At 28.9% G+C, this 27,831-nt stretch overlaps 7 protein-coding genes across 14 annotated transcripts; 4 read left to right on the forward strand and 3 right to left on the reverse strand.

Annotated features, from left to right (window-relative positions):
* The first annotated feature begins 2 nt into the window (after nt 1–2).
* LOC100880253 (GTP-binding protein 10 homolog) lies at nt 3–2,831 on the forward strand. Of its 2 annotated transcripts, none has more exons than XM_076531723.1 (6): nt 3–243; nt 347–650; nt 732–950; nt 1,027–1,682; nt 2,316–2,513; nt 2,602–2,831. In XM_076531723.1, exons 1-4 carry the CDS (start codon nt 205–207, stop codon nt 1,629–1,631), a joined length of 1,167 nt encoding a protein of 388 aa, XP_076387838.1. In that variant the 5' UTR covers nt 3–204; the 3' UTR covers nt 1,632–1,682; nt 2,316–2,513; nt 2,602–2,831. The 2 variants fall into 2 exon arrangements, with proteins under 2 accessions (XP_076387838.1, XP_076387845.1); XM_076531730.1 differs by having other exon boundaries at nt 385–650.
* Nucleotides 1,161–3,892, reverse strand: Tcs4 (Threonyl-carbamoyl synthesis 4). 3 transcript variants are annotated; one of them, XM_003700494.3, is made up of 5 exons: nt 3,440–3,892; nt 3,081–3,339; nt 2,877–3,005; nt 2,149–2,505; nt 1,161–2,078 (listed from the first exon to the last, which is right to left on the reverse strand). In XM_003700494.3, the coding sequence occupies exons 1-5, from the start codon at nt 3,676–3,678 to the stop codon at nt 1,779–1,781; spliced, it is 1,284 nt and encodes a 427-aa protein (XP_003700542.1). In that variant the 5' UTR covers nt 3,679–3,892; the 3' UTR covers nt 1,161–1,778. The 3 variants fall into 3 exon arrangements, with proteins under 3 accessions (XP_003700542.1, XP_012154164.1, XP_012154163.1); XM_012298774.2 differs by having other exon boundaries at nt 3,489–3,628; XM_012298773.2 differs by having other exon boundaries at nt 3,471–3,611.
* A 54-nt stretch (nt 3,893–3,946) lies between these two features.
* LOC100879804 (putative ATP-dependent RNA helicase Dbp80) lies at nt 3,947–17,105 on the forward strand. 3 transcript variants are annotated; one of them, XM_003700491.3, is made up of 11 exons: nt 3,947–4,097; nt 4,735–4,834; nt 7,096–7,655; nt 7,729–8,591; nt 8,700–8,872; nt 8,952–9,125; nt 9,194–9,505; nt 9,579–9,732; nt 10,264–10,394; nt 11,238–11,849; nt 13,050–13,732. In XM_003700491.3, exons 1-11 carry the CDS (start codon nt 4,087–4,089, stop codon nt 13,221–13,223), a joined length of 3,264 nt encoding a protein of 1,087 aa, XP_003700539.1. In that variant the 5' UTR covers nt 3,947–4,086; the 3' UTR covers nt 13,224–13,732. The 3 variants fall into 3 exon arrangements, with proteins under 3 accessions (XP_003700539.1, XP_076387461.1, XP_003700540.1); XM_076531346.1 differs by lacking the exons at nt 3,947–4,097; nt 4,735–4,834; nt 7,096–7,655; ... (5 more) ...; nt 11,238–11,849; nt 13,050–13,732 and adding exons at nt 15,131–15,304; nt 15,383–15,475; nt 15,550–15,767; ... (2 more) ...; nt 16,435–16,597; nt 16,760–17,105 and having other exon boundaries at nt 9,585–9,655; XM_003700492.3 differs by lacking the exons at nt 3,947–4,097; nt 4,735–4,834; nt 7,096–7,655; ... (6 more) ...; nt 11,238–11,849; nt 13,050–13,732 and adding exons at nt 14,545–14,751; nt 15,084–15,304; nt 15,383–15,475; ... (3 more) ...; nt 16,435–16,597; nt 16,760–17,105.
* A 980-nt stretch (nt 17,106–18,085) lies between these two features.
* On the reverse strand, nt 18,086–21,629 carry LOC100879694 (heat shock protein 60A). Its single transcript, XM_003700490.3, has 4 exons — nt 21,476–21,629; nt 20,283–20,694; nt 19,318–20,208; nt 18,086–19,242 (listed from the first exon to the last, which is right to left on the reverse strand). The coding sequence occupies exons 2-4, from the start codon at nt 20,692–20,694 to the stop codon at nt 18,833–18,835; spliced, it is 1,713 nt and encodes a 570-aa protein (XP_003700538.1). The 5' UTR covers nt 21,476–21,629; the 3' UTR covers nt 18,086–18,832.
* Nucleotides 21,630–23,042: 1,413 nt separating this feature from the next.
* Nucleotides 23,043–24,318, forward strand: LOC100882612 (10 kDa heat shock protein, mitochondrial). 2 transcript variants are annotated; one of them, XM_012298768.2, is made up of 3 exons: nt 23,043–23,182; nt 23,832–23,999; nt 24,087–24,318. In XM_012298768.2, the coding sequence occupies exons 1-3, from the start codon at nt 23,180–23,182 to the stop codon at nt 24,228–24,230; spliced, it is 315 nt and encodes a 104-aa protein (XP_012154158.1). In that variant the 5' UTR covers nt 23,043–23,179; the 3' UTR covers nt 24,231–24,318. The 2 variants fall into 2 exon arrangements, with proteins under 2 accessions (XP_012154158.1, XP_003700483.1); XM_003700435.3 differs by lacking the exon at nt 23,043–23,182 and adding an exon at nt 23,620–23,716.
* Sas10 (UTP3 small subunit processome component Sas10) lies at nt 23,093–26,529 on the reverse strand. 2 transcript variants are annotated; one of them, XM_003700485.3, is made up of 5 exons: nt 26,363–26,529; nt 25,638–26,242; nt 24,828–25,519; nt 24,632–24,758; nt 23,093–24,500 (listed from the first exon to the last, which is right to left on the reverse strand). In XM_003700485.3, the coding sequence occupies exons 1-4, from the start codon at nt 26,377–26,379 to the stop codon at nt 24,669–24,671; spliced, it is 1,404 nt and encodes a 467-aa protein (XP_003700533.1). In that variant the 5' UTR covers nt 26,380–26,529; the 3' UTR covers nt 23,093–24,500; nt 24,632–24,668. The 2 variants fall into 2 exon arrangements, with proteins under 2 accessions (XP_003700533.1, XP_076387773.1); XM_076531658.1 differs by lacking the exon at nt 23,093–24,500 and having other exon boundaries at nt 24,534–24,758.
* A 305-nt stretch (nt 26,530–26,834) lies between these two features.
* On the forward strand, nt 26,835–27,684 carry mRpL20 (mitochondrial ribosomal protein L20). Its single transcript, XM_003700488.3, has 3 exons — nt 26,835–27,138; nt 27,222–27,332; nt 27,394–27,684. Exons 1-3 carry the CDS (start codon nt 27,052–27,054, stop codon nt 27,649–27,651), a joined length of 456 nt encoding a protein of 151 aa, XP_003700536.1. The 5' UTR covers nt 26,835–27,051; the 3' UTR covers nt 27,652–27,684.
* The last annotated feature ends 147 nt before the right edge of the window (nt 27,685–27,831 follow it).

Consider the following 27,831-nt stretch of genomic DNA (forward strand, 5'->3'; position numbering starts at 1 on the left):
TTTAATTTAGCGCCATCTTTTAAATTGTATACATTATACGTTCTGTTCAATTTCATTTGCAACTATTGCAATAAAAGAAATTTGATAGAAATAAATATTATGCGAATAATGGTAGGAGACAAAGGGGTTTATCATAAATGTCAATAATACGCAAAAATTTCTCGTGCCATCTGTTCGTGAACAGTCAATTTTTATTAGGGAATTATGGTTTCGTTAACGAGGATTCTAGGTTATGCAAGCAAGGTAATTGATTTGTAATAAAAGTTACGTTCCGTTCAGTTTATATATCGTAATAATAGAATTACAAAAACATAATATATTAATAATACAAATTTCAATTTATTAGCCGTTAAGAAGGTATAAACGCGAAAGATTTATTGACAGTTTACGAATTCACGTAAGCGGTGGTTCTGGAGGTTCTGGGTTACAACGTTACGGCGGTATTGGTGGAAACGGAGGAAATGTATATATTGTCGCACAAGAAAATTTAACATTAAATATTGTGAAAAGTAATATAAAAGATATAAAGTTAAAAGCAGGACCAGGAGGTGAAAGTACCAAAAATGGAATTATTGGAATACCTGGAAAGGATTTAACTATAAAAGTTCCAACTGGCATAACTGTATATGATGACAGTCGCGTTAAACTTGGTAATACATGGAAAATATTTACTTTTAATATAAGGTATAATCGTAAAGGAACAAAAAAAATTTTATTATCGTATTATTCAGGACAAGTAAATTCAGAAGGCGACAAATTAATGGTTGCAAAAGGTGGAACAGGAGGATGCGAGGTCACAGGATATTGTGGAATTAAAGGTCAAGCCCGTGCCATAGTACTTGATCTTCAGTTAATTGCTGATGTTGGTTTAATTGGTTTTCCTAATGCAGGGAAAAGTACATTTTTAAATGCAGTTTCAAAAGCTAAACCAAAAATTGCCGATTATCCATGTAAATATTATCTTGTACAATGTATTTTTATGTAATAATTATGAAATTTTATTCGTTTTTTTTTTTATACTTTCAGTTACAACTATCAAACCAAAAATAGGTATTATACATTACAATGACTATAGACAAATTTCGGTTGCGGATTTACCCGGTTTAATTGAAGGTGCGCACGCGAATAGAGGAATGGGTCATAAATTTTTGAAACACATAGAAAGAACAAAATTACTGCTGTTTATTATAGACATCCAAGGATTTCAAATTTCTTTGCATCATCAGCATAGATCTTGTTTAGAAACTGTACTTCTGTTAAACAAAGAAATTGAGCTTTATAAACCTGATTTGCTGGATAAACCTGCAATGATTATAATAAATAAAATGGATACAGAGAGGGCAAATGAAATTTATGAAGACGTTAAAACAAAATTACAGAATTTATCAGAAATTTCTTTGGAATTTGATGAAAGCATACAACCCAAAAAGGTTCTGCAATTTGATGATATTCTCCCTGCAGCTTTAATTTTAAAAGATAAAAATAACATTGAGCATATCAAAGAAAGAATACGATGTGTCATAGATAAATATGAAGCAGTAAAGAATGTTGAAAACTTTAAATCAAACGAAGATCGTTTATACACAAAATTGAAGCAACAAATACAACGCCATGCACCTACGCTTCTATAGTATTTTATTATTTTAAAATATGAACATTTTTCTAAAGGATTCAAAAGAAAGGTACAATTTTATAGCTTAATAACAATTATGCAGTAATTATGTAGTGTTTCAATCACTTTGTAAAAACGTAACGCTAAATATTATATCTTAAACAGTTTAGTAAAGTTTCCTTTTTATTTTCGACCATTGGCATTTTATATTCGCTGATTCTACTTTTTGGGTCCAATCTTCTCCAAATGTAGCACTGCCTTCTGCTTTTATATTATTAATTTCATATGGATCTCTAATAATATCTGTATCTGTTTTCCACTTTTCTACTCCGTTCCATGCTATCATTACTCCATTATCGGTGCACAATTTTGGTGGAGTTCTTATAAATTTATAATCTACATCTGAGCATACAATCTTTAATGCTTTAGATAATAAGTTGTTACATGCAACACCTCCAGATATAATCTAGTTAATTACAAAGAATACTATATTACAATGTACATCTTAAAATTGTCTTAATAATATCTAAACATACCAGTTTACGCTCTCCTTTTGGAAACAATCTCTTTCTATTAATAAATTCCATTGCTCTTTGAGTTCTTTGACAAATGTGTGTTATGACAGCTAATTGCAATGCTGCACATAAATTATATACATCAGGAATCACCATATCAGCGACTAACTTATGTTTTTCTTCTTCAGATGCAATGTACATTTTACACTTATTCAATAATCCCGAAAAACTAAAGTTACAATTGCGGTATTGCGTCAATATAGGAAGAAACGTAAATTGATCAATGTCTGTTGCTTTACTTGCTGCATATTCTATAGCTGATCCTCCATTTAAAGTTCTAAATTCTGGAATATTTCTTAATCTGAGTCTTCGTGCGATCTATAAATGTAAGTCTACAGGGTAACATTAAATGTATTTGTATATAATATTTTTGAAAATTTAAATTTAAGTATATAAATTCTTAATTGTCTGAAGATCATCCGAGTATCCTGAGTATTCAAAACCTATCTTCAAAAACTACAGCACTACTCTAAATTAAGAAGTGAACATAACATAATTGATAGATATAAGAGTTTATCAATTTTATAACGGTTATTGTACACGGTGACAATTCTAATTAAAATGCTACAAAAATAATGATCATCCTCAATAGATTCATTTTGTATTAAACGTAATGTACAAAATATAATATTATGTAAAACGTGTATATTGGAGCAAATTTTTTTACACAAAAATTGAAATCTTTTTACCTTATCAAAAACTTCTCCAGGCGCAATATCTATAGTAGTCCCCAGCAAATAAAATTTATTCACATTTTCAACGATTGCAAGTAAACTGTGACCTCCAGAAATTAATAAAGCAAGATATGGAAAATCAATCTATAGCGATAAAATAAAATGTTTCAGATTTTGTTTATTATCAGTATTTTATTGTATTAATAATATTTAACAAACCTTCTCTTTCATTCTGGCAGTTAAAGCATGAGCTTCCATATGATTTATTGGTATGAAAGGTTTATTTCCAATTTTTGCTAAATATTTTCCAAATTTTATCCCAATATTTAAAGACAATTCAATACCGGGCTTTACAGTGGTTGCGATAGCGTCAATATCTTTTAATTTTAAACCTGCATTTCTTAACGCATCTTCACAAGTTTTAGTAATATTGTTTTTATGCATTATCTGGGCAATCGTTGGAACTATTCCTCCAAAACTAAATAGCAAAAATTAGTAATTACCAAAATTAAAAATATATAATTTATTAAAAATTACTTGAAATTTTATAAATAATCATATACAATATTATTAATTACTTTGAATGGGTAAGATATTGTGAATTAATACCTTCACCTAATATGGTACCTGTACTATCAACAATCCCACAACCTGTTTCATCACAACTAGATTCGATTCCCAAAATTACAACTGGCTTATTGTATTGAAAATTTTGCATTATTTTTACATCATTCTTATGCGAATATAACAAAGAATACGTGCTTATAAAATGTTTCGGTTGACATTTATAAAATAATAAAGATCTATTCCAGGTCATATTCTTTAAACTGATTTAAACCTGTTATATCAATTGGTATTAATAGATATATTTTTATTTACTTATATACATATAAATACAAGTGCATAAGCTAATATTATATCAATATCACATTAATCGTGTAAAATGGAGCAAATAATTTTCATATTAATTTTCATTTATTTCGTTTAGTCCATTTTATCTCACGATAGAACACTTCATTACGACAAACTCCGACAAAACGTGTAAGCATACAAATAATTATTTACAAAATTGGATAGTGAAGTCAACAATAATTCGAAATGTTCGATATTTGAAATTGATGTATCGAAAGTAACAATCGATACAACCCACGCAAAGTTGCTGTCTCGCAGCCATCACCGAAATTGTAGCTTTCCTTTAAAGCATCGGAAGTTGGATGTACATACAATGTCGGAACAGTAAGGAATATATTCTTTTATTATGTTAAATAAATACTTCACTGTAATTTTTATGTTTATCTTAATTATTTAGATATCTTGTGCAATTGTAGTAACAATATTCTTCTTGAAACAGTAGTTTTAACTATATTAGTTATCATGGAGGTTAGAGTTACCACTAATAGTTAAGATGATGTATATTGTGTTTCTTCGAGCATTATTCATTACGCTTTGTTTCCTTTAATTAATGTGTTTACTATAAACGACTATATTTGCAGTACATAATAATTGCAGCATATTAACATGATTTGTTTCACATGAAGATATTCTTTTGTATTTATGTAAATTACTTGTTTCTATTGATCTCGTAAATTTGTTATATGTTTATGCTACATTATCTTATGCATTAATTACAGTTTAAATGCTTGCAACGAAAATAATTGGTATATTAACGTTTTCATTTATATAAAAAATTAACAAAATGTATTTAAAATAATAAATATAGACTAATGATGTAGATATGTGATAGTTAATAATATTTTAATAATAGTATTATTATTATTATATGAATTTGATCATTAATTTTAAATCATATATACTTAATAGTTAATGTTTTTCTGTTTGGTAGTAATTAATAATAATAATAATATTTGTCCAGTGACGATACTTTATTGGACGAGGATCTTGGAGATGATGAATATGATCTAGGCAATGATGAAGAAGAAGCTCTTTTAGCAGATGACTATGAACCGGAGAGGGTGAGCATATTGCTGGAGCATTATTTTGTTATTAAATAAAAATTAGAGTATTGTTATATACTATGTGATACATATGATATAACATTAAAATTTAATAACAAATTTTATGAAGGTTTACATTCTGATTACAGAATCAAGAACTTTTTAATCCATTTATGATCCATTATGTAACTGACTTGTTAAAACGTTCAATTAAACTAATATATTTACTACAATTACAAAATTGTTTAAATGTCTCTAATGATTCTTTTATATCTGTTAAATCCTAACAGATTATTTAACATAAATGGATTAATTTTAATCGAATTTATTTCCATGTATTTTATAAATAATATATTTCAGTGTGAAAGGGATTAATTTGATATTAATTTTTTCATTCAGTTTTGACTTATTTAGATTATATATCATGATTGTTACAGATAAATCTTAAATTGTAATTTTACATTATATATATTTTTTCCGTTATACAATGATATTATCATTGAAACAAAATATTATTTCTTTGTATGTACTGTCACTTTGTGTATGAAATTTACATGTTTAAGTGTTTATTAAAATGTTGTGTTTGTGATATTAGTAACAGTTCAAACAATTATAAGAGTAATTAGCAAAGAGCTATTTACTACAATGAACTAAATACTTCGTCAGATTTGTAAGTTTATAAGTAATATATTTATTGTTCTAGGTCATATCTAATATTCAAAATAAATGCGCAAAAGTTATTAAATATTTTTTCATAGGTAAACATTTTGTACTTTAAAGGTACTTAACATTAATCTTTGATTTATAAAAGCTTTCTGTGATGTTTTTGATATTACTGTAACCAGAAAAATATGAAAATCAAATGTGAAAATGAAGTGTCAATTATGTAGAATAAGAACAGTAACATAATCAGAATGAATACAGGGAAAATGAAATATAATTAAATGTAAATTATCTTTTACATTTATATTAAGTTATTAGTTAACTTATTTCATTAATTTACATACGGATAACATTAATTTCAGATTCATCGTTATAATTAGATTTTTATTTTCTAATTAACCAGTATAAATTTACCATATTTTTCAGTACAAATGTCCTTATAAATAATCAAATATTTATCGTGTTAAATAATTTAACTAACATAAATTTAGCGCTTGTTCAAAAGAAACGTATGCTTTATTATGTACATGTTTCCTTTCCCCTGTTGTTTCAGAGATATTATATTAAAGATTGTAAATAAAATTACTGTCAACAATGGTTAAACCAATGGTATTATATAATTTTGTTAAAACGTTTATTTACACAATTTCAACAAATTGTAGTTAAAAATATTTCCGAATTCTGTGATTTACAATGTATACATTGAAATGTCATAGTTGCTTCAAATAATATTCCCAGATATAAACATCTTTATCACAAAGAATGTTTTAATGAAAATTTCGAGGTATCTGGATGATAATATAATATGTCATGAATTATTTCATTAAAACATTGTTTAAAAGTATGTTGAATTTTTTGTAGCACTAAAATAATATTGTAAGAAAGTTATACCGTTAAATTTTTAAAAAAGGATTGTATCACCTATTTTAGCATTTAAGATAATTTATCTGATTTCATTTTCATAAACGAAGCAGCAGTATGAAGTATTTCCAGTATTCATAATCACAATATTTTATCAACGAAATGCTCATAAAGTACAATTTTTAAATGGCAAAAGTTACGTATCATCTGGAGCCTTGTAGAAGCTTGAAATGCATTATATTATAAATATATCATGCTGCTGTGTTCTGATGTTAAACTGCACTGTACAAAATAATTATAACAATTCTGTATCATAAAGTACAAGACACGTTATCGCTTCATTCAAGAGACATTCATAATTGTTTTGATTAGTTGTTCTTGTACTGTTACCATCACTTCGCATACAGGTAGATACATACGCACAATCATGTTTGATACTCATGTGCATGAATTTAATTCACGTTTAGCGATGATCATTGGGATAATTGCGTTTGAATTTCATCGTACAAATTTTATTATTAGCGATTAGATAATTACAATAATAAGTTATAACAGAAAACATAAAGCGACAGAGTTACGAGAAACTGGTACGGTGATGTCAAGTCCAAACTTCTTGCGTACATCCGTTTTAGTTACGAACAAATAATTTTTTATGCATTCATAGATTCATATTTTAATTAAGCGTAGATTGTAACGACCACGGCTAAATATCATATTTTCATTACAAATATTTGGCAATTTAATTCCCTGAGCAGCAGAATAGCTATAAGGGAGAAGAGGAGACAGATGATGTACTGGACTTAGGAGTTACCGACGGACTCGACGACTTAGATGGCGAAGATGAAAATATAGAATTTAGTAGAAGCAAAACCGATAGACGCGATGATAATGATTTTTACGAGGACGAAGATCAGCTACAGGTTCAATCAAAATATTATGAGCAAGATGAAATTAACGAATACAAAAGCGAACAAGCGCGTCAACACGATGAACATTCTACGGTGGATAGCGTTAATGTTTCAAGTAACATTGGAAAGGGGGATTTGCGAGAGAAGTTGCAAAAGAATGCAAAAATCTATGCTGGAAATGGACAAGGTTTGGAAGACGATGAATGCGAAGAAGCCAAGGAAAGACGGAATAGATTTCAAAATGAAAGAACCATAGTTTCTCCAAAAATGAACAGTAACATACCAGAAACTTTAGAAAACGTGGTAACATCCGAACGTTCGTTCAGAGGCCGAGGAAGAGGTCGAAGCACAAGAGGAAGTCGGGGTGGAAGATTTAACACACAGAATTCCGGAAATTTTAATCTAAGGTATTTTTTTTTGATCGCGTGCTAAGTACTTTTTGTATGATCGAACATTTAAATCTTATAAAATTTCTTTCAGGTTTAATAATGCACGTAGCACAAACTTTGATGGTCAGCCAGCAGTATGCAGACCTCCACTGTTTGAAACGAGACCGCCATTTCTTCTTGGAGTAGCGAACAACATGCAGAATCAACAGATTATTTATCAGCAACCAAATTCTCAAGTACAATCTTTCCAACACTATTCTACGAATGGTCCACTTCCTCCAGGTCCAGCACACTTTGTAGACAACAGACCACAATTGAATCCTAATCAATTTCAAGGTCAAGTAGGTCCTAGAGTAGTCGGGCCGAGGTTAGATTATGGACCTCGTGGTGGTTTGGCAGGATCGCTGCAAGGGCCAGGACCATCTTATAATCATCCTTCTAATCAACCACCATACGTCCAAATTCAACCAGGACCGTTTCAAAACTCGAGCGTGCTTATACAAGATAATCAACCGCGACTGATGCAAAATAATCAAGGTTCCTTGTTGCAAGGAAATGCTGGAGGATCGCTTCTTGGAAATCTTAATTCAGTGGTACCTGGTACATCGGCACCATTGTTACAAGGTGGAAATCAGCCATTACCGATGCAAGGATTCCCACGACAAACTTCTACCCAAGGACCACCACCACTTATCAATCATCAAAACGTGCAAATATCAAATCAATCATCGTTTGAAAATAGAGCGCCATTTCAAGAACCTACGTTTGAAAATCGATCCGTTTACGATTCAAGACCCGGCTATTCTGATCAAGTACCTACTAGCCAATTTAATACTAATACGTTACCTGTACCTCAACAGTCCGCTTCCAATGTACCCAATGTACCTTTACCTCCAGGGCACAAGATTTTAATCAATCCTCATTTTCGAGGATCTGTTCAGTCAACAAACGATGGTAAGTGCTTCTAAAGTTTCGCCGTTTTCGATTAATATTTTATTTACCAATCATTTGACTTATATCTATTTATTTTATTCGCAATATTTTCTTGTAAACTGTGTGCAGCAAGACTCATATGGGATTCCACCCAACAACAACAACAATCGTCTTTGTCGTCTCAAATTCCTGGTAGTCAATTTCCGCAATCCGTTATCCCTTATCAGAATCAAAGTTCGTATAATCAGACTCAACAAGGATCATCGCAGTATCAACAAAATTATCAACAAAATAAGAACGATGTAAGTGTTATATAATTATGCGAAACGTGAATGTTCCTTAATCTTTCCTAGTAACAAACAAGTAATTAATTTTACGTAGGACCCATATGCGTACTTTTCGGATGTGTGGCAAGAAAACAAACCTCAAAAAAGTCAGAATGCAGTTTCGAATAAACAGTATCCTACAGACAGTAATTATTCACGGGAAAATAACTATGAATACAGCCCAAAGTATAAATCAGATCAGTGGGATCAAAAAAACAATTATCAGGATGTAAGTACAAATTAATAAATAGAATTTTTAAAGCAATTATTTAATTATTGTGTTATAATGCGTATTAGGACCACAGAGGAGTTCATCAAAATTATCGTGATCGAGATATGTTATCCAAAACCAGGAACGATCATGTTTCTAGAAGTAGAGCTCCTTCGTCAAATACATATCGTGATAATTACGACCAAAATCATGTACAAAAATCAAATAACAGATCTGCAAATACACCGATAAGATCTAGAGTGCCACAGAAAAGAACTTCGGACTCGATAGATAGACCTTTGCGAGATCTGAGTCCAAAGCGAATAAAACCTAGCAATAGAAATCTCCAGGAAGTCCGAACAGTAGAAACATTGAATACTGTGGACAGTGAAAAAAAAGTATGCACTTTCATATCAATAATTTTGTCTTTCTCTTCTATATTGTACAAATTGTATACGTGAAACATTCTAGGACGAAGAAAATGATCCGGAAATGCAAGAATATAGGAAAAAGATGGAAGAACAAAAGCGGCTTAGAGAAAAGATTTTGCGCGAAAAAGAAAATAGGCGAAAAATGGCTGCAATGGAAAAACAAAATGAAGAAGCGAAAAACGAAAGCAGTACATGTACGTATGTTTTTTCTTTCTTGTCTTTTTCTTTCTTTTTTTCCACATCAACATCTCTGATAAAATAGCAGAAAATATAGATAAACATCATTCGATAAACTTTGAAAAAAAGAAAAAAAATATCTAATACCGCTTTTTAATTCGATATAATTTGGTACAGACTACTGTGACAGCACCCGTTATAACTCTATGCTGTCTATTATTAATTACATTAATTTTCAGTAATTAATTGTGGCGAAGTTATGCATCAAATAATGCTGAATAAATGCGACTTGTAAAGACGGGTAATTGTGTTCGTGTATATTTCTTGCTCTAAATTGATATTTTTACAAAAATATGTTTATATTTGATGCATTATCATAGTATATACTACTATAATCTTTTCTGTTTAATCTCTATGATACTTTATTTAAAAAATAATTATAATTATCATAATTACTTAACGCAGAAATAATGGTAATTTAAAATTTTTAAACAATACTTTCATTTATGCATTTACATTTACATGTACATATGTATTATATTTTCTAGCTGGTGAAAGTATGCAAGATATGAAACCTATGTCAGTACTTATGGGAGTTGCAAAAGATACTTCTGTAAATAAAGGACAAAGCAATATTGGTAGAGGACGTGGTCGTTCAATGAATACACAACCTACAGAGGTACAACACTAATATAGTCATTTTTTTCGATCGTTAATTAGATACAAAACTTGAAATAGGCGTTCATTTAAAAACATTTATTTTTATAAAGTGGTTAATAATGTGCGTAATTTCCACTTTTTGGGGGAAAGATACAAGCAATCCATTCTCAATGCATATATCAAGGAAAAATTAGATATGTATCCAGTAAAATTTTATTTGTATATGATACATGATAATGATATTCGTTCTTTGAATATATTGTACATAAATTTTAATATAGTGTACATATTTTTTGTATATATATGTGCTTATCTTGGTAATTACCAAACTACGAGTTCTTGTTCGATTAACAAAATGCATTATTGCATTTTGGTGCCATTAGTAAAAACAATCAATTATTCTTAAATACAATATTTATTACTATTCAAACGACAATATATAAATTTTAAATAAAGTATTAATAAATAAAAGATGTGTGTATATATATTTTATGTATATACATACATAGCTATTAGACTTTTCTGTACATTTTTTACACGAGTTTCAATAAAATATATATATTTTTAAAAATTTTTTATTTCCTTTTCATTTCCTCCAAGTTTTTAAGTCTCTCTCTTTTTTTTAATTTACTTTTTGTTAATATACAATGCCAATATTTGCCTATTTAGTGTAACGTTTAAAATAAATGTTTGTTTTGTCAACTAATTACTCTCTCTATCTATTAACATTTATATTTAAAAAAAAAAATTAATGTTAATCAGCATTTAAATATTTTTATACGTAATTTAATAGTCATTTTTAAAAATCTTTTTCAATAAAGTTTGTAATTCAGCAAAAATATCCTGATTATTTTTGTTATAGGCTATGGAGAAACCATCATGCATACGAATTGTTAGAACAATACAGACTGTACAGTCCAATGATTCTGCAGATTCTGCAAAGGATGGTAATACTGGACATGTGATTAATCAAGTCAGTGAACATGTAAAAGTTTTAAATTCTCAGCCTGGAGCTAGAAGAATTGTAATTCAAAAACCATTATCAAATACACAAAAAGTTGCTACCAGCATACAAAAAACAGTATCAAATTTACAAAAAGGACAACAAATAATACAAAATAAAGTAATGAATACTACGCAGTGTACAACTCAAAAAGTTGGACAGAATCAGACTGATGTATTGAAAAAATTGATAAATACAGGACAAAGAATTGGTGGTAATCCGCAAAGAATTGTTAAGCAAAAATCGTCAGGAAATCTGCAGAAAAATATAATCAATGTGCAAGAAGTAACTAACGCACAAAAAGTTTTTGTTAATACACAGAACAATCAAAGAGTTGTCCTTCAGAAAGCATCAATTCAGCAAAAGAAAATACCAGAAATAAAGACAAATATCGTGAGAGTAGAAAATTTAGCAGCAAGTACGTCTGAAGCACAAATTAGACGCATGTGTCAAAGCATCGGGACAATTGAGGTGACTATATTTGCATGAAAACAAAATTTCTACGCTTATTGCAAATTTATAAAGCTTTGCACTTGATATTTAATTTTGTTTTTAAAACATTATTTTTCTTTAAAAATCATCAGTTCCTTAGTTTTTTTTTTTTTTCCTTTTTTAAACGTTAATACTTTATTATGTTTTTTATTGTTTTTCTCACAGTTATTTCAGTTGAAATATTAAATTACTTCATAATAAATATATATTCTTTTCTTTATATTCATTATAATGTCTTGTAGTATCTACAAATTTCCTACCAAAGTACATTTGTTACAAAAAATGTTGTAATTCCATTTAAATCATTGTCTTAATCTTATTTTATGTTTATTACATATTTGAGAATGTGTAGTTATTTTCATAATAAAGTAGAAATAAGTGTTCTTGTTTGCTGACGACAGTAGCCGCTTGATAAATAGCCGAATTCAGATATCTAAGAATGAGTTTGTTTAAGAAGCGGTTATTTATCGAGTAGCCAATAACATGCGTATTCTCTTCACAGTTTGCAATGTTTACTTGCTCTTTGTAACTATTTGTATCCTATAACAATATATTTATAAATATGTAGTACAATAATTACTTGTTAGATATACTCCTTTACTTATACAGTGGTACTATAAATTTAAACGTATTCTTTACATTCTTAAATGTAAAAGTAATTGTTGAATAAGTTCGAATGGAGACCCATAACATCACATCATATCACCATCACATCACACAAACTTTTATTTAATATCAAGTTTAGTCAGTTATAACTTAACATACTTAAGATTATTAAAATATTAAACGAAACAATATTATACGTACTTATACATAATGAAAAATGTGCGACGTGAAATTGTATATACATGTTCCGTTTGTTACTCAATTAAATGGCAAAGTGCGTGCGCATATGTGAATAATGCATGTAAGTTATTTATTTATCCAACGGCTACTGTATTTAGTGTAGTTTACTTATAAAAAAAATATATGTACAGTTCCTAAGGTTTTTATTTTACGTTTTATAATTTATTTTGTTTTAATGCCGTTCATAATTTCTATCGATAATATAAACTGTTATTATAATTTTATTATATTTTTATGTCCAATTTATCGTATTACATTTTTCATTTTCTTTTTTGAAATAAAAATTATATTTCTTAATTTAATAATTTCTTGTTTATATTATTCGTGTTGTAGAGCATACAAATGGGCGAGCGTAGCGCAACGATTGTGTTTAAGACGCAGTCCGCTGCGATGGTGTTTCACAAAAAATACCAACGTAAAATGCTAGACCTATCGCTGATAACGGTTCGTCTTGTACCGCAATCGAGCGGAACTAAGTCCACAACTGCAATTGTAAAAGTTTCTTAAAAAAAAAAATACCAAATACATCTACTCTAATGTACCACCACAAAAGGATAATCATATATATATATAAACACATACATACATATATATGTATATATATATATATGTGTATTATTATTATTATTTATAATTATGTTAAGAACATAACGATATTTCAGTTCATTGACGCAGCCTGCATGTAACTGAACATGCATTTTATATTTTGCGTATTTCTGATTTACATATATATGTATACCTAATATGCAGAGACGTCAACCAGAGCATATTTTTGGCTGCAAATAAATTGTATAGTATACCTTTAAAAACAAAGGTAGAATAATTCAATTTGTACATATGTCAAATGTAATGTATATTTCTTATAAAAATACACATGGTAGATTTAATAATATATTATGCATTTAAAGGCTACCGTCAACATTGTAGCGTAATGTTAAGCTAATGAATTTGTAATTTTAAGCACAGAAACATAAAATATATCATGATACAAAACATAAATTATACTTACAACTAAACGATGTGTAGTACTTTAAATTTCAATTATTAATGATGACTACTATTTATCTCTACAAAGAACGTGTCGACTAAGTATTATAGTAAAATTAAAATATAAATCTATAATTGTATAATACATTATAAATTACATGGAAGTTAAAATGTTGCACATATTAGATCTCAGTATTGTAAAATTTGTATGACTAACGTTTATGACGTTAGTCATAACAACTTATAAATTAGTAATTTAAATAGTAAATGTTAAAATTAAAACTGTTTCAAATTAGTAGTGTATCTAATATTTAATACATTGGAATCTAAAAACGCTACAATTATATGTAAAGTTTAAAGAAAATTTTACTTCTTGTAATGAATGAAATTTGCAACACTCATAAATATATAAAATGTGGAATTTCCCTATTTTTCAATAAAATATTAAAATCATTATAAAAAATGAAAAGGAAGTCACGTTCTTTGTAAGTAAAGTAATTTATTTACAGCTAAACATTTTTGTTGATGATTACTAATAATTTAACTTACATTACTTTATTTGTAATACTAAAAGAAATTTTGTTCAACAAAAGAATTTTTATACGCTAATTTTTTGTTATAATATCTTTTAAGAATTACCTATTTTCTTTCATTTAAATTTATTATCATCTTTGTTTAAAACGAAGAAAGACAATAGTTTTTAAATATATTCTGCTTACACATCATTAACTGAATCGCAGAAAAATTTTTCAATAAAATATTTTAATCTTAATTTTATTTGAATTAATTTTTCCGTAAAATGTGTAGTTATTATTTGTACCGTATCGTGGCGCTATTGTATTAATGAAAGCTCTAAATGAAGCTATATGTATTACAGTTTACAAGGATCCTTTGTAAGAATATTTAATCAGTCAGCATTTGTCAGTTTAATGTTATAATTAAAAATCAATGTTTTTCCAATTATTGTAAATGTATCGGTATCAACATGGCTTCAACTGAACTTGATTGGGGTAAATGTGCAGACGAGCAGGAAAAATTATCTGCGAAGGTAATATTTTTGAATGCATACAACACCGGCTTAACCTTATTTTTGTTTATTAGTACACGTTTATCATCGGAAAGCATAATTTCTTCGTACATTTTTCTTATTTATACTAAAATAATACTAATGTTCATTTAATAATGAAATTAAATTCGATTAATTTAAATTATCCAAATTTACGTTTGAATGTTGCACTTCAGAATTATATGTGTCAATTTATGTCTTTGTTCTTTTATTGAAATGTTTTTATTAGTATTTTGTTTTATTTACTAAAATGATATTGTTTAGTTCATTTGGATTAAAAAAATGCTTTTTATTATTTTTACTATTGTCAACAGGTGTCTAGCCTAAATTTAGACAAACAACTTAAAGAAAGTAACGCAAGTGCTGACTCTAAGAGCGATGATGGGACAGAAGAACAGATTTCCCCTGCTGAAAACTCTTTACTTCAAAAAATTATACGCAAGGGTTTGGTAGAAACAACAAAAGATCTAGAAATTCAGAGAAAAGATCCATCCTCACCTTTATATAGTGTTAAATCATTTGAAGCACTTCATCTGTTAGTACTTTATGCTACTAATTTTGTTATATTAATATAGATGTCTTAAAATTCTTAATGTTACAATATCCGTTATAGTAAACCAGCTTTATTAAAAGGAGTATATGCTATGGGTTTCAATGCACCATCAAAAATTCAAGAAACTGCACTACCTACATTGCTTGCTGATCCGTAAGTTTTATCCGATATAAAGTAAATTTAAAATATATAATAAATATGAATAAATTTTGACAAATTGATTGTAGGCCACAAAATATGATTGCTCAATCACAATCTGGAACTGGTAAAACAGCTGCATTTGTATTAGCAATGCTCAGTAGAGTAGATACTGCTAAGAATTATCCTCAAGTACTTTGTTTATCACCAACTTATGAGTTAGCTATACAAACTGGAGAAGTAGCAGCAAAAATGTCTAGATTTTGTAACGAAATAAAAATAAAATATGCTGTTAGAGGAGAAGAAAGTAATAATATATTGAATATTGATTTTTCAATTTAAAAGATGTACTTTTTAAATAGAAATTTAATTTAATGTCTTGAATTATTTCAGTAAGTCGTGGATCAAAAATTACCGAACATATTATTATTGGAACTCCAGGGAAAGTTTTAGATTGGGCTGTTAAATTTAAGTTTTTTAGTTTAAGTAAAATATCAGTTTTTGTTTTGGATGAAGCAGATGTAATGATTGCGACTCAAGGTCATCAAGATCAGTGCATTCGTATTCACAAGTAATGATTAACAGAATATTTAAGATCTTATGTCTCATATATCTTTTTATATCTTTCTATATCTTTTATACTAAAAATGTTTATAGGCAGCTCCCACGTACATGTCAAATGATGTTCTTCTCTGCAACATACGAACCAGAAGTAATGAAATTTGCAGAAATTATAGTTAATAATCCTTTGATAATACGATTATTGAAAGAAGAAGAGAGTTTAGATAATATTAAGCAATATTATGTGAAATGCAAAGATTTAGATGAAAAATATGCAGCTATTACTAACATTTATGGTGTAATAACAATTGGACAAGCAATTATATTTTGCCATGTAAGATATTTCAAAGTTTAAATAATTAAATATTTAATTCACTTCGAAATTGTAAATGTTATTTTGTATTTAATTACAGACAAGAAAAACGGCCAATTGGTTAGCAGAGAAAATGACAAAGGATGGTCATGCGGTAGCTGTTTTATCTGGTGAATTAACGGTAGAACAAAGAATATCAGTTTTGGATCGATTTAGAGCTGGTCTCGAAAAAGTTCTTATCACAACTAACGTATTGGCTAGAGGTAATTATTAAAGGTGCACTTTTAGTATTTAAACATTTAAAGGAACAGTTACCTGATAAATACTACTTAATTATACAAAATGTATAAAGATTGAAAATTCTTGATGATTAATTTCATGGAAAATTTAAATGTTACATGTAAATAAATATATTTTGCTTATAGGTATCGATGTTGAGCAAGTAACGATAGTTGTAAATTTTGATTTGCCGATGGATCAAAGCCGGCAAGCAGATTGTGAAACGTACTTACATAGAATCGGTCGAACGGGACGATTTGGTAAATCTGGAATTGCTATTAATTTAATAGATTCACCACACGCGATGCAATTATGCAAAGATATAGAAAAACATTTTGGAAAGAAAATACACTATCTTGATGCGGAAGATGCAGATGAAATAGAAAAAATTGGAGCCTAGGTTAATATGCTAGAAATATAATTATGCTTTTTATCAAATGTACGTAAATATATTGTAATACTTCTTTAAAAAATAGACATTTGTATTCTTAATATCGAATCTTTGTATTTCTTTTCCAAAAGCTTATGTTGCTTACGAATATTAGGCAGTAATTACATTACTTTGATTGTTGTACATTGAATTAAAATATCGCAATTGGATCAGGAATATCTCACACGATTTAAAATGTATGTAAAGGAAAGACGATATTTTTATATGTTACATAATAAAAAGAAAATAATAACATATGCAAAGGAATATTATAATACACTTATTACGGCATGATTATGGTGTATTTCGTTAAATTTTTACATAAAGAGGAAACTTGTTTTGTGACGAACTATTTCTTTCTTATTATGTGATGTAATAAAAATCATTATTTATATTGGTATAACATGACAACGATACTGTGGTAATTATCACGGTACATAGAAGTTTAAGTATAAATATTACAGGTAAAAATCATTTGTATATTATTATTGATAACTAATTACTGCTTGAGTAATTAATTCCAGTGAATAAATTGTAAACGATTACTATGCAAATTTATTGTAAATGGAAAATAAAACATTTTTAAGATAGTTCTTATAAAGATAAGTTAAGAGTATCTTAAGAACATGTTAAATGAAACTATTTTGTAAATTCAATTATAAGATCCTGACAAGACGATAAATTTCATGTCAAACAAGGTATAGTAATGTATCCTTTTGTTTGTAACTTACACATATAAACGGGAAGGCCATAAAATTTGGATAGCGTAAAGCTCTGTTGATTTATAAGATATTAGAATATGATTTTCTATTGTAATATTACGTGTTATTAGTTACATAAACTATTTCATTTAACTAAATCTTTCATAAAATTATGTAAATCATTTTTATTAAAAGAATTTAATGTCATGTATTATTGAAGCTTACATTCTTACCATTTGAAATTTGCATAAAAAGAATTTGTGCACTTTTGTAACTTTGTAAAAATAACGGATAACCTTTTTTTTTAAGGGGGATTATCTTTTAAAAGAATAACAATAATATATACTTTAAACATATATTTATTAAGACTAAAAAATGCAAAATAAATTGTAACATTTAAAAAAATGTATCAGACAATAATAATTTTTAACCTATTGCAATACATACGTTTGTACATTTGTATTCTGTTTCATCCATGCAGATGATAAATCATATAAAAATGCATCAGAGGATATTTGTATTTTCAACTATTTTATAATTCACGAACAAAATAAAAAAAAGTGTAATTAATTTAATGAATATTCTAACACGATGGAGTTTTTAAAGAAGACAATTTTACTACGTATATTAACTTAAATTTTTTACAATATTTTTTATAATATATAGATTACTCGAAATTTGAATAATTTTTGTTTCTATTACATATTATAAATTTGTTATGTTATATTACATAACGCAAACATAAGTTGTTAATATAAAATATGTGAAAGAGTAATTTTCGTCGCAGTATCTATCCGATAAAATGATAATGCTCGAAATGCAAAAAACACAAAAAAAAAAAACACAAATGATTTTAGAACAAATAACGCATAGGCAAAAACTTATTCTCTATGTCTTCATCCTCTGCTTTAAAGTACAACTGTTCCTAAGCATTCTGTTGTTCGGTTATTCAATCAGTACATTATAGTTCGTGTTTTCTCAATTCTAACCGCAATCTTTAACGCGTAGTTAATATTACGATTGAATTATAATGTTACCAAACGTTAATTACAGTACGAAAATCAGTCTTTGTACGAAATTTGTTTTAATTACATGCCCATGCCTCCCATACCACCCATACCACCCATTCCACCCATACCTCCACCACCCATTGGCATTTGAGGCTCTTCTTTGGGCAACTCTGCCACTACTGCTTCTGCCGTCGTAAGCAATGAGGCAACGCCCGCGGCGTCAGTAAGTGCCGTACGCACTACCTTTGTTGGATCAATAATACCTTTTTCAATCATATCAACATATTCATCATTCATTGCATCGTAACCGAGATTACTTTCAGTGACTTTCGCTACCACTACACTAGCGTCCACACCTGCATTCTGTGCAATTTGCAAACACGGCATACGTAATGCATTTGCCACTATCTTTACACCTGTTTCTTGATCGCTATTTGATGCTTTTAAATTTTGAAGGGCCGGAATACATCTTAAAAGCGCGGTACCACCTAGAAGATAAAGATCACAAAAATTTAACTTCCATGCTGAACTTAAAATACTGAGCAATTGTTAAGAATATTTACCTCCAGGAACGATGCCTTCTTCAACCGCAGCACGAGTTGCATTAAGAGCATCATGAACACGATCTTTCTTCTCGTTAACTTCTACTTCGCTACTGCCACCCACTCTTAAAACTGCAACACCTGATGCTAATCTTGCTAAACGTTCTTGCAACTTTTCTTTTTCATAGTCAGAAGTTGTATTGGCAATCTGATCCCTAATTACATCTGCCCTATGGTCAATATCACTCTTTTTTCCCTTGCCTTTGAGAAATAGCGTATCATCTTTTGTAATTACAACTTCTCCCACTTCGCCCAAATCGCTTAATTGTACATTTTCTAATTTAACTAAATTCGCATCATCACCAAATACAATTCCTCCTGTCGATATTGCCATATCTTGAAGCGTTGCCTTTCTATTATCTCCAAAGCCAGGGGCTTTAACTGCAGCTACTTGCAAACCAATTTTTAATCTATTTACCACAAGCGTCGATAAAGCTTCCCCATCAACATCTTCTGCTACAATAACAAGTGGTTTCCTTTGCGAGTTTGCTAATTCTAATGCAGGGATAATAGATTGTACAGACGATATCTTTTTTTCGCTAAAAAGCAATAGTGCATCTTGAAATTCAACTTTTGCTCCTTTACTGGAATTTATGAAGTAGGGAGATATGTAGCCCCTGTCAAATTTCATTCCTTCTATTACTTCCAGCTCATCATACAGTGTTTTGCCATCTTTCACAGTGATCACCCCTTCTTTTCCCACTCTCTTCATAGCATCAGAAATAAGACTGCCAATGGCTTTATCACCATTGGCCGAAATAGTTGCTACCTGAGCAATTTCTTCTGGTGTTGTAACTGGTTTACTCAAAGCTTTCAGTTCATCTTTAACTTTATCAACTGCCAGCATAACACCTATAATATATTTATTATTTAGTTGTAACAAATATTTAACACAGGCATTATACTTATATAATGACCATATTTACCTCTTCTTATTTCTACAGGATTAGCACCTTTACTAATTTTTTCAAAACCGTCTTTAGCAATGGCTCTTGCTAAAACTGTAGCAGTTGTTGTACCATCACCTGCCTCTTCGTTTGTATTATTTGCTACATCTTGCACCAATTTTGCTCCAATATTCTGAAATTTATCTTTTAATTCAACACCCTTAGCTACTGTAACACCATCTTTTGTAATTTTTGGACTTCCCCAACTTTGTTCTAAAATAACATTACGCCCCTTTGGACCCATTGTTACCGCAACAGCATCTGCTAATATATCTACACCTTGTAACATAAGGGCTCTAACTTCTGATCCAAAACGTACATCTTTAGCATATGAACGTGCTTGTAATTGGCGCAAAGCTGTACCACGCAAGATGGTTGGTAATCTATGCATCTGTAACAAAGTATCATTGTAAATCTCTTTTTTAAAATCCCCAAAAATACATAAATTTAATATTCCTTAATTCTACGTAAGATTTATTTTTTCTAAACTTCGATAGTACCATTTAATAAATAATGTAATAAAATTAGTTTTATAACGTTCTTTTCATTATTATATAAATGATCTGTGAACATTTACAAATTAAAACGATGAATTTTAAAAGTAAACGTGGTTATGTAAACCACCGCGTGGCAGCGAACAAAGAAATGTTAGATACAAATTTAAATACTTTCGAAAATTTCAATCTTGAAAATAAAGAAAATTATTTTTTATGTTTCTTGCAATTTCTTTTACGTAATTTTGATTTATAACACGATATTATGTGTACTTTACATTGCCGGCTCGTTCAAGAGTGAATGTAAAAAATAGAGAAAGTTATTGAATAAATATTGGAAAAGATAAAATAAATTTTAGAAATCAAAAGCAATTTTAGCCGAATGTAGAATCGTAAGCATATTATTCATTTTTTTTACAATACTTTTGATTATGGTTTAGGAAGCGTATACCATCTTTAAAAATACGCGAAGTTTTAATTTATCAAAGCGATAAAGCGAAATACACAATTTTTTGCTAGGACATATTAATATACAACAATTAAAAGGATAATATAAAATAAAACAAGTTTGGGAAAAGTAAGTTACTTCAAAGACGATTTAGCCGGTTAATGTTGTCGATTAATTGATATACACTTTACACAAGAATAATGAATAAAATTTATCGAAAAAGCCTTTACCTTTATCTAATGAAAGAAGGAAAAACTATTGGTTAAAATATTATAGTCACAAAAGTAATTGAAAATCGTCGCAGCGTGACCACACGTTGTCTCGCCAGCAGAATGAAATGTGCTAGAACTTGCGCTATCACATGGGAATTTCTCCCCTCTCTCTTTCATCTATTCTAACCTAACCCTTTTTTATTTGATTAAGAAATTTATTTAAATTCTCGACAAATTTAAATGAAATTAAATCCACATGAAATCAAAGTCCTATACTTATTTTTATTTTTTTTTTATAAAACATTCGATACGTCAATCCAATTGGTACATTATTTTTCTCATTGAACATTCATACGTTTCTAGAACGTACGAGAACAAAGTATGACGCAATAGTTTAACATATACCAATCACCTTCGTTCATGTACCGGCCATTCATTCTTAATTATGGTGATCTTTAATCTTAAAACCGATTCGTTTACATACTTCCATATATTCCTTTCCTATTACATACACTTCTGTATAGGAAGTACCAAAATTGTGTAATGTTTTAAATTCTTTCGTTTTCATTTTTCATCGCCTATTTGAATAAATAATTTAATAAATGAATTTTATGTACGTTTTAGCTTAGTATTTCCTTTACATATATATGTTAAATGTGATTTGTTATGTACGCAAAGAGATAAAATAGGATTAAGTAAGAACACTTTTTCTTCTGATTTACATTGTACAATATTCAGAGATTACATATATCAAATAATACAGAGGTTAATGCTTCACGGTATTCTTAATATTCGCTGATAAGACTAGTCGATACAGTTATTATTGAAATGCAAATTTAAACAAACGCTTGTGTAACTGTAGATTAAACTTCGTCTCAAGTTACGCATCGTTGATGTCTCATTTTAAGAGAAATTTGTGAATAAAATAATCTTTAATATCTATACATGATCGGCGTAAAATTGCCGAATAATTAAAATCATATTAACTTAAATATAAGGCATTTAAAAGAGGTGCATGATCCATAACAGAAAAATATACATTTCTCATATTATTCTTTTTACACTAAACTGTATGAATTTATTGTGCTTTTTTCAAGGAGAATGTTACATGTTATAAATTTTGATTAAATAAAATTGAAATGTACATTGCTATCCACGTGGTAAAAAATACCTTAGCGTCATCTTGTGATAAATTTTGATCACACGTATAGTTATTCATAAAAGAATATTATCGCTATACGACGAACTTTTGTTCATTTTGCGCATGTTGGTTCTGATTGGTTAAAAATATGTCGTAAACGCGCATGCGTTCTTACAACGATCGCGATGTCGAACGTGCCTATACAGTGATTCTTCTCCAGTAATACCGTCACTTCTGATATCTATTCTTATATTTTCATTCACCGTGTATATGATCAATGTAAATAGAACATGAGTTATGGAGGGGATATCGCAAACGAGAAAGATTTCTAGCTTATTCGGGCTGCGTGAAATGTTAACGTTCTCTCATGATTTTAAGTTAGTTACTTACGTAACCTGTAGGAGGGGCTCTTGTCGAAATCGATGAAAACATGGCGGGCCGGAAATGGGAGGGGGAAACTAAGAATCTTCGAGAAGAGCAGAGCTGCGCTCGCCTTTACCGCGTAGGTTGCACAACGTGCAAGAATTCGTTTGCCGGTTAGATCGTTCCAAATCGTAATTTTAAAAACACGTTTTATAACAATGGTAAGAAAATACAATTCTAATTTTTAAAATTACTTGTATGTATAATGAATAATAAATCAATTTTTCAACATTTCTTGCGTATCTTTGAACATAACCATAAATAAAATTATTAACTAATTAAACTTATTGAATTCTAACATTAATTAGAACTTGTAAATGTATTTGTAGCATGCATTTATGATATACTGTTCTTTTGTTTGAGACAGTAATTTCAATAACTTTTTGTTTGATATATTTTATAGCATTACCGGCGCCGAATGTTTTTTGTTAACAAAAGGGACACAAATAATCAAAACGCAATCAATGAAACAAAAACTTTTGTAATAGTAATTTTTTGTTATTTGCTCGTAGTATAATATCGTAAAGTTAGTTATAAAACGATAAATAAGAAATTGATAATCATAATTTTGTAAAATTACTTTCCTATTATCGAATAGCTATTTACGGGTGTGTAATTTCTTTCAAATCCGTGAGTTTATTCAATTTTGAGTATTACAAAACGCTACATAGGATTGCACCATGCATGATCTCAAAGTAATTAATGTTTAAGATATATATTTTATTCGTAATCGCATTTAGCATGTTACCACATTTAATTATAAGTTCTGTGATTTCTCTTGTATTCATATTTTAATTTTAACATTTTCAGGCTGCAGCTAATGCCATTAAAAGACTTGTTCCGCTCTTTGATAGAGTTCTTATACAGAGAGCAGAAGCTGTAACAAAAACAAAAGGTGGTATTGTCCTGCCAGAAAAAGCTCAGGCTAAAGTTTTACAAGGAACAGTTGTAGCAATAGGGCCGGGACAACGAAATGATGTAAGTAATAAGTATTTTACATTGATAGAAATGATTACTTGTGACATGATAATGGTTATAAGTATTATTTACTTTTTTTTTTTATAGAAGGGAGAACATATTCCTTTAAGTATCAAAGTTGGCGATGTTGTTTTATTGCCCGAGTATGGTGGAACCAAGGTGGAACTAGAAGATAATAAGGAATTTCATTTATTCCGTGAATCAGATATATTGGCAAAATTGGAAGTTTAAATTTATATTAGATTAAAATTTATAATTTTCCAAATGCTACAAACTGTTCTCTAAGATATCTAGAAATAAATAATAAGACGCTAGTTAATCTTACATATAATTCAATATTCACCATTGATTCACAAAATTGTATAATTTCTGTTACAAGTCTCTTGTTTAATGTGTCATTTCATATTTACATATACATGAAACTAGAATAAAACGTTCGTTATGTTTTTATTATTTCTTAGTATATTGTTTTTTGTTCTATTCTTTTTCAGTGTTAATAATCTATAAGAAAAATAAAAAAAAAAATAAAATATATTGACATCAACATAATAAATATAATATTATTGCATTTGTTATATTTACACTTATATTTGATAAAAAATATATGTATTTTAGTAAGAAATAAACTGTACAATTTTTAATCCAAAGTTTAATAATGACATGGATCAGTTATTTTAATTTTATACTTTTCTTCACGCTTGCTTTAATACCAGATATTTCGCCAGCATAACGAGTAACTTCTTTCCTTACTTCCCTTACCTGTAAAATACAAAATTGCATTAGAAAATTATTATGTTCAGCAATTATACAAATTACACAAATACGTACAGCTCCTCTCCTACGGATTTTAGCTTTGCGATATTTGTTTCTATGTTTCACTCTGGGATTACGTTGTTCTTTCTTGCGATGTGGTGTCAAGCCTTTATTTTTTGCTATTTCATATGTAATTGCTCTTTTTCCTTCATTTTCGGCTGCAGAATTTATCGTTTCGATATCTTTTTTCTCTTCTTCTTCCATCACATATTCATTATTTTTCAAATTCTCTTCACTTATAAGCTCTTGATTCTTTGTTATAAATTCAGATTCTGATTCAGATTCAAATGAATTCATATTTATAATTTTTTTTGTAGGTTTTTTAGGAATTATTGATTGTTCTTTGAAACAATTACTTATTTTCTGTTCAGTAATGTTTATTTTAGTACCGTTAAATATATTATATAATGGTTTGCCTTGTTTCTGTGCCTTTAATATATCTTGAACTTCATGCATCAAATTTCCTTGCCCAGATTCTAACTGATTTAATAACTGACGATACTGAGCCAAACGTTTTATAACTGGATGTGAATTTATAGGTGATCTTTTAGCTTTCAGCATTAAATAAAAGGAAATGTTGATGCAATAATTTAATAAAAGGTGGTATTTTGTTTTTATGAAAGAGATAGCAGGACAACTAGGAAGTAAATCACTATTTACTAATTTCAGAAATGGAGCTAACACATCTTTTGCTTCTCCCATACGATCTAAATAACATAAATTTTATCAATGTAGTTTACTCGATTGTAATTTATAAGCTTTAGTAGTTATACAATTTAGTAAATTAAAACCAATAAAGTTAAGAATATTATTATGTATATGTACCTTTAAAGTCGTTCACAAGGGCCATAAATTCAGGATTTTCCTTTTGCATTAATGCTTGTTTCTGTCTTTTACTAAGTTTACTAAAATCAGGTTTTATAATTTGTTTAGTATCCTCTTGAATTTCTTCGTTATTAGTTTTTTTTGATCGCATAAAATCTAATCCAAAATCAACATCATCTAATTGCTCTGCTAGTCTTTTTTGGATATTTCTAGCTTCCTGTTCTTCCAATTCCGCTACAGCTAAATCCTTCTCGGTAATGCTAGAATAATCAGCATCAACATAATCAGTAGAATAATAAGCTTTCTTCTTTTTACCCCAAGCCTTTTCATTTGGTAAGCCAAAATCTTCTTCTAATCCTTCAATATCAGATTCCATTGAATCTGTTTGCATGCCATCTTCAGTATCAACATGATCTTCTTTGTTATCATCAGTTAATTTATAAACTTCATAATCGCTATCATAACTTTCTGAAGAATGTCTAGTTCGCACATCCTGAAGTAATTTACGTTCATTTTCTGAATATTCTTCTTCAGAATCTGTTACTTCATTCATATTCATATCCTCCAAATCTTCTGGTTCCTTGTTCATTCGTGTTATTTTTGTTCTATTAAAGATATATTATAATAAGAAAACATAATCATACAATATACTAAATTACTAAATTTATATTTTCATAGTTTGAATATCATTTTCATAATCACATATAGTTTAAGAAATATATTACCTTTTTCGGTTTCCCATATCTAAGTTTTTATTTTGTATAATATCAAAATATATCCACTTTTATATACATGAGTTTACAACAGCGTGACTACAGAGTCAATGTTTACAGCAGTGGCTATAAACATAACAAGACTATGCATGCCTTTATTTCCAACGGAATATGAATCAGTGGCGAGGGAACGAGCGCTACCTGGTTTATCTTGATATAAAATTATGAAATACTTCGCATTACAGCAGCAACATTTTAAGTGTAAAAATAGATTACTTTGATATTAACTGTAAGATGATTTGAATCGACAAATTAATCATCCCACCAATGAAATGCTATTTAACGCTGTGAACCTGAAATTATTGTGTCAAGGCATAAAAAGAGTACACATTTATCTGGATAAAATAATGTATCGTTTTGATTTTCCCGCGCACCTTCAACAGAGTGTTCAACGATTCACGAACGATAACCCGCATCTTTGGAAGTCCCTAGGATTGCCTCACGAATCGCAGAGGCACGCACAGTAATGTACATTTCTGTATAGAGATTACCGATAAAAATAACATTACTGTAGTGAATGTTCTTTTGTATTATAGAAGCTGTGACCAATAACCTATTTACTGGCATCAACAATTTCAAATTAATTCTACACCTTTTCTGCATATAAGAATCATAACAATAGAAAACTTAAATTTAATAAGATGGTGTTTTTAAGCGCACAATTATTAGTAAGATCTCGCGGTCCTGATGAATTCTGGCGAAAGCGACAAATATTTAAACTCGCTGCTGTAAATAAACTATTTTTTCAGTAATGTATACAATATTATATAAATAATTTATTTTTAATAGGATTTAATAAATTTATCTACAGCATTTTTACGGAAGAAGAAGAAATTGTTATAAATTAGCTATCAAAGGAGTACATAGATCATTATTATTTGCTACAAGAGCAAGGGAACTTAAAAAGCAAGATATGAAAGAGGTAATTTGTAAATGAAAATAAGATTTTTTTCATATTTTATATAATCATTCGTTTATTACAGCTTTGGGAAACTAGAATAGATGCTGCTGCACAGGAACATGGTATTACTTTTAAAACGTTAATGGAAGGATTAACTAGATGTAACATTTTACTTAATCGTAAAAGTCTAGCAACTTTAGCTGTTTGGGAACCAAGAACATTTAAATCTTTATCCGATATCGCTTGTACAAAAGCAAAACTAGGACAAGTTAAAAATGTTGCCAATAATTCTTTGCCTACAACTGTTATAAGTAAAGGATTAATCGATGAATTGGATTAAATATCGAATAAATAGAATAGACTGTGAAACTTACATCTTGTTGTAATATTTATTATATCGTTAATAGTTGGATATTTATAACAAATTTATATTTTAAAGAACAGAATGAAATAAATTAGGACATATTTTTGTTGAATAATTTTCCATCGCAATAACATGATTCAAATCTTTCTCTATGTA

This window comes from Megachile rotundata, chromosome 1, assembly GCF_050947335.1.
Source record: "Megachile rotundata isolate GNS110a chromosome 1, iyMegRotu1, whole genome shotgun sequence".
Taxonomy (NCBI): domain Eukaryota; kingdom Metazoa; phylum Arthropoda; class Insecta; order Hymenoptera; family Megachilidae; genus Megachile; species Megachile rotundata.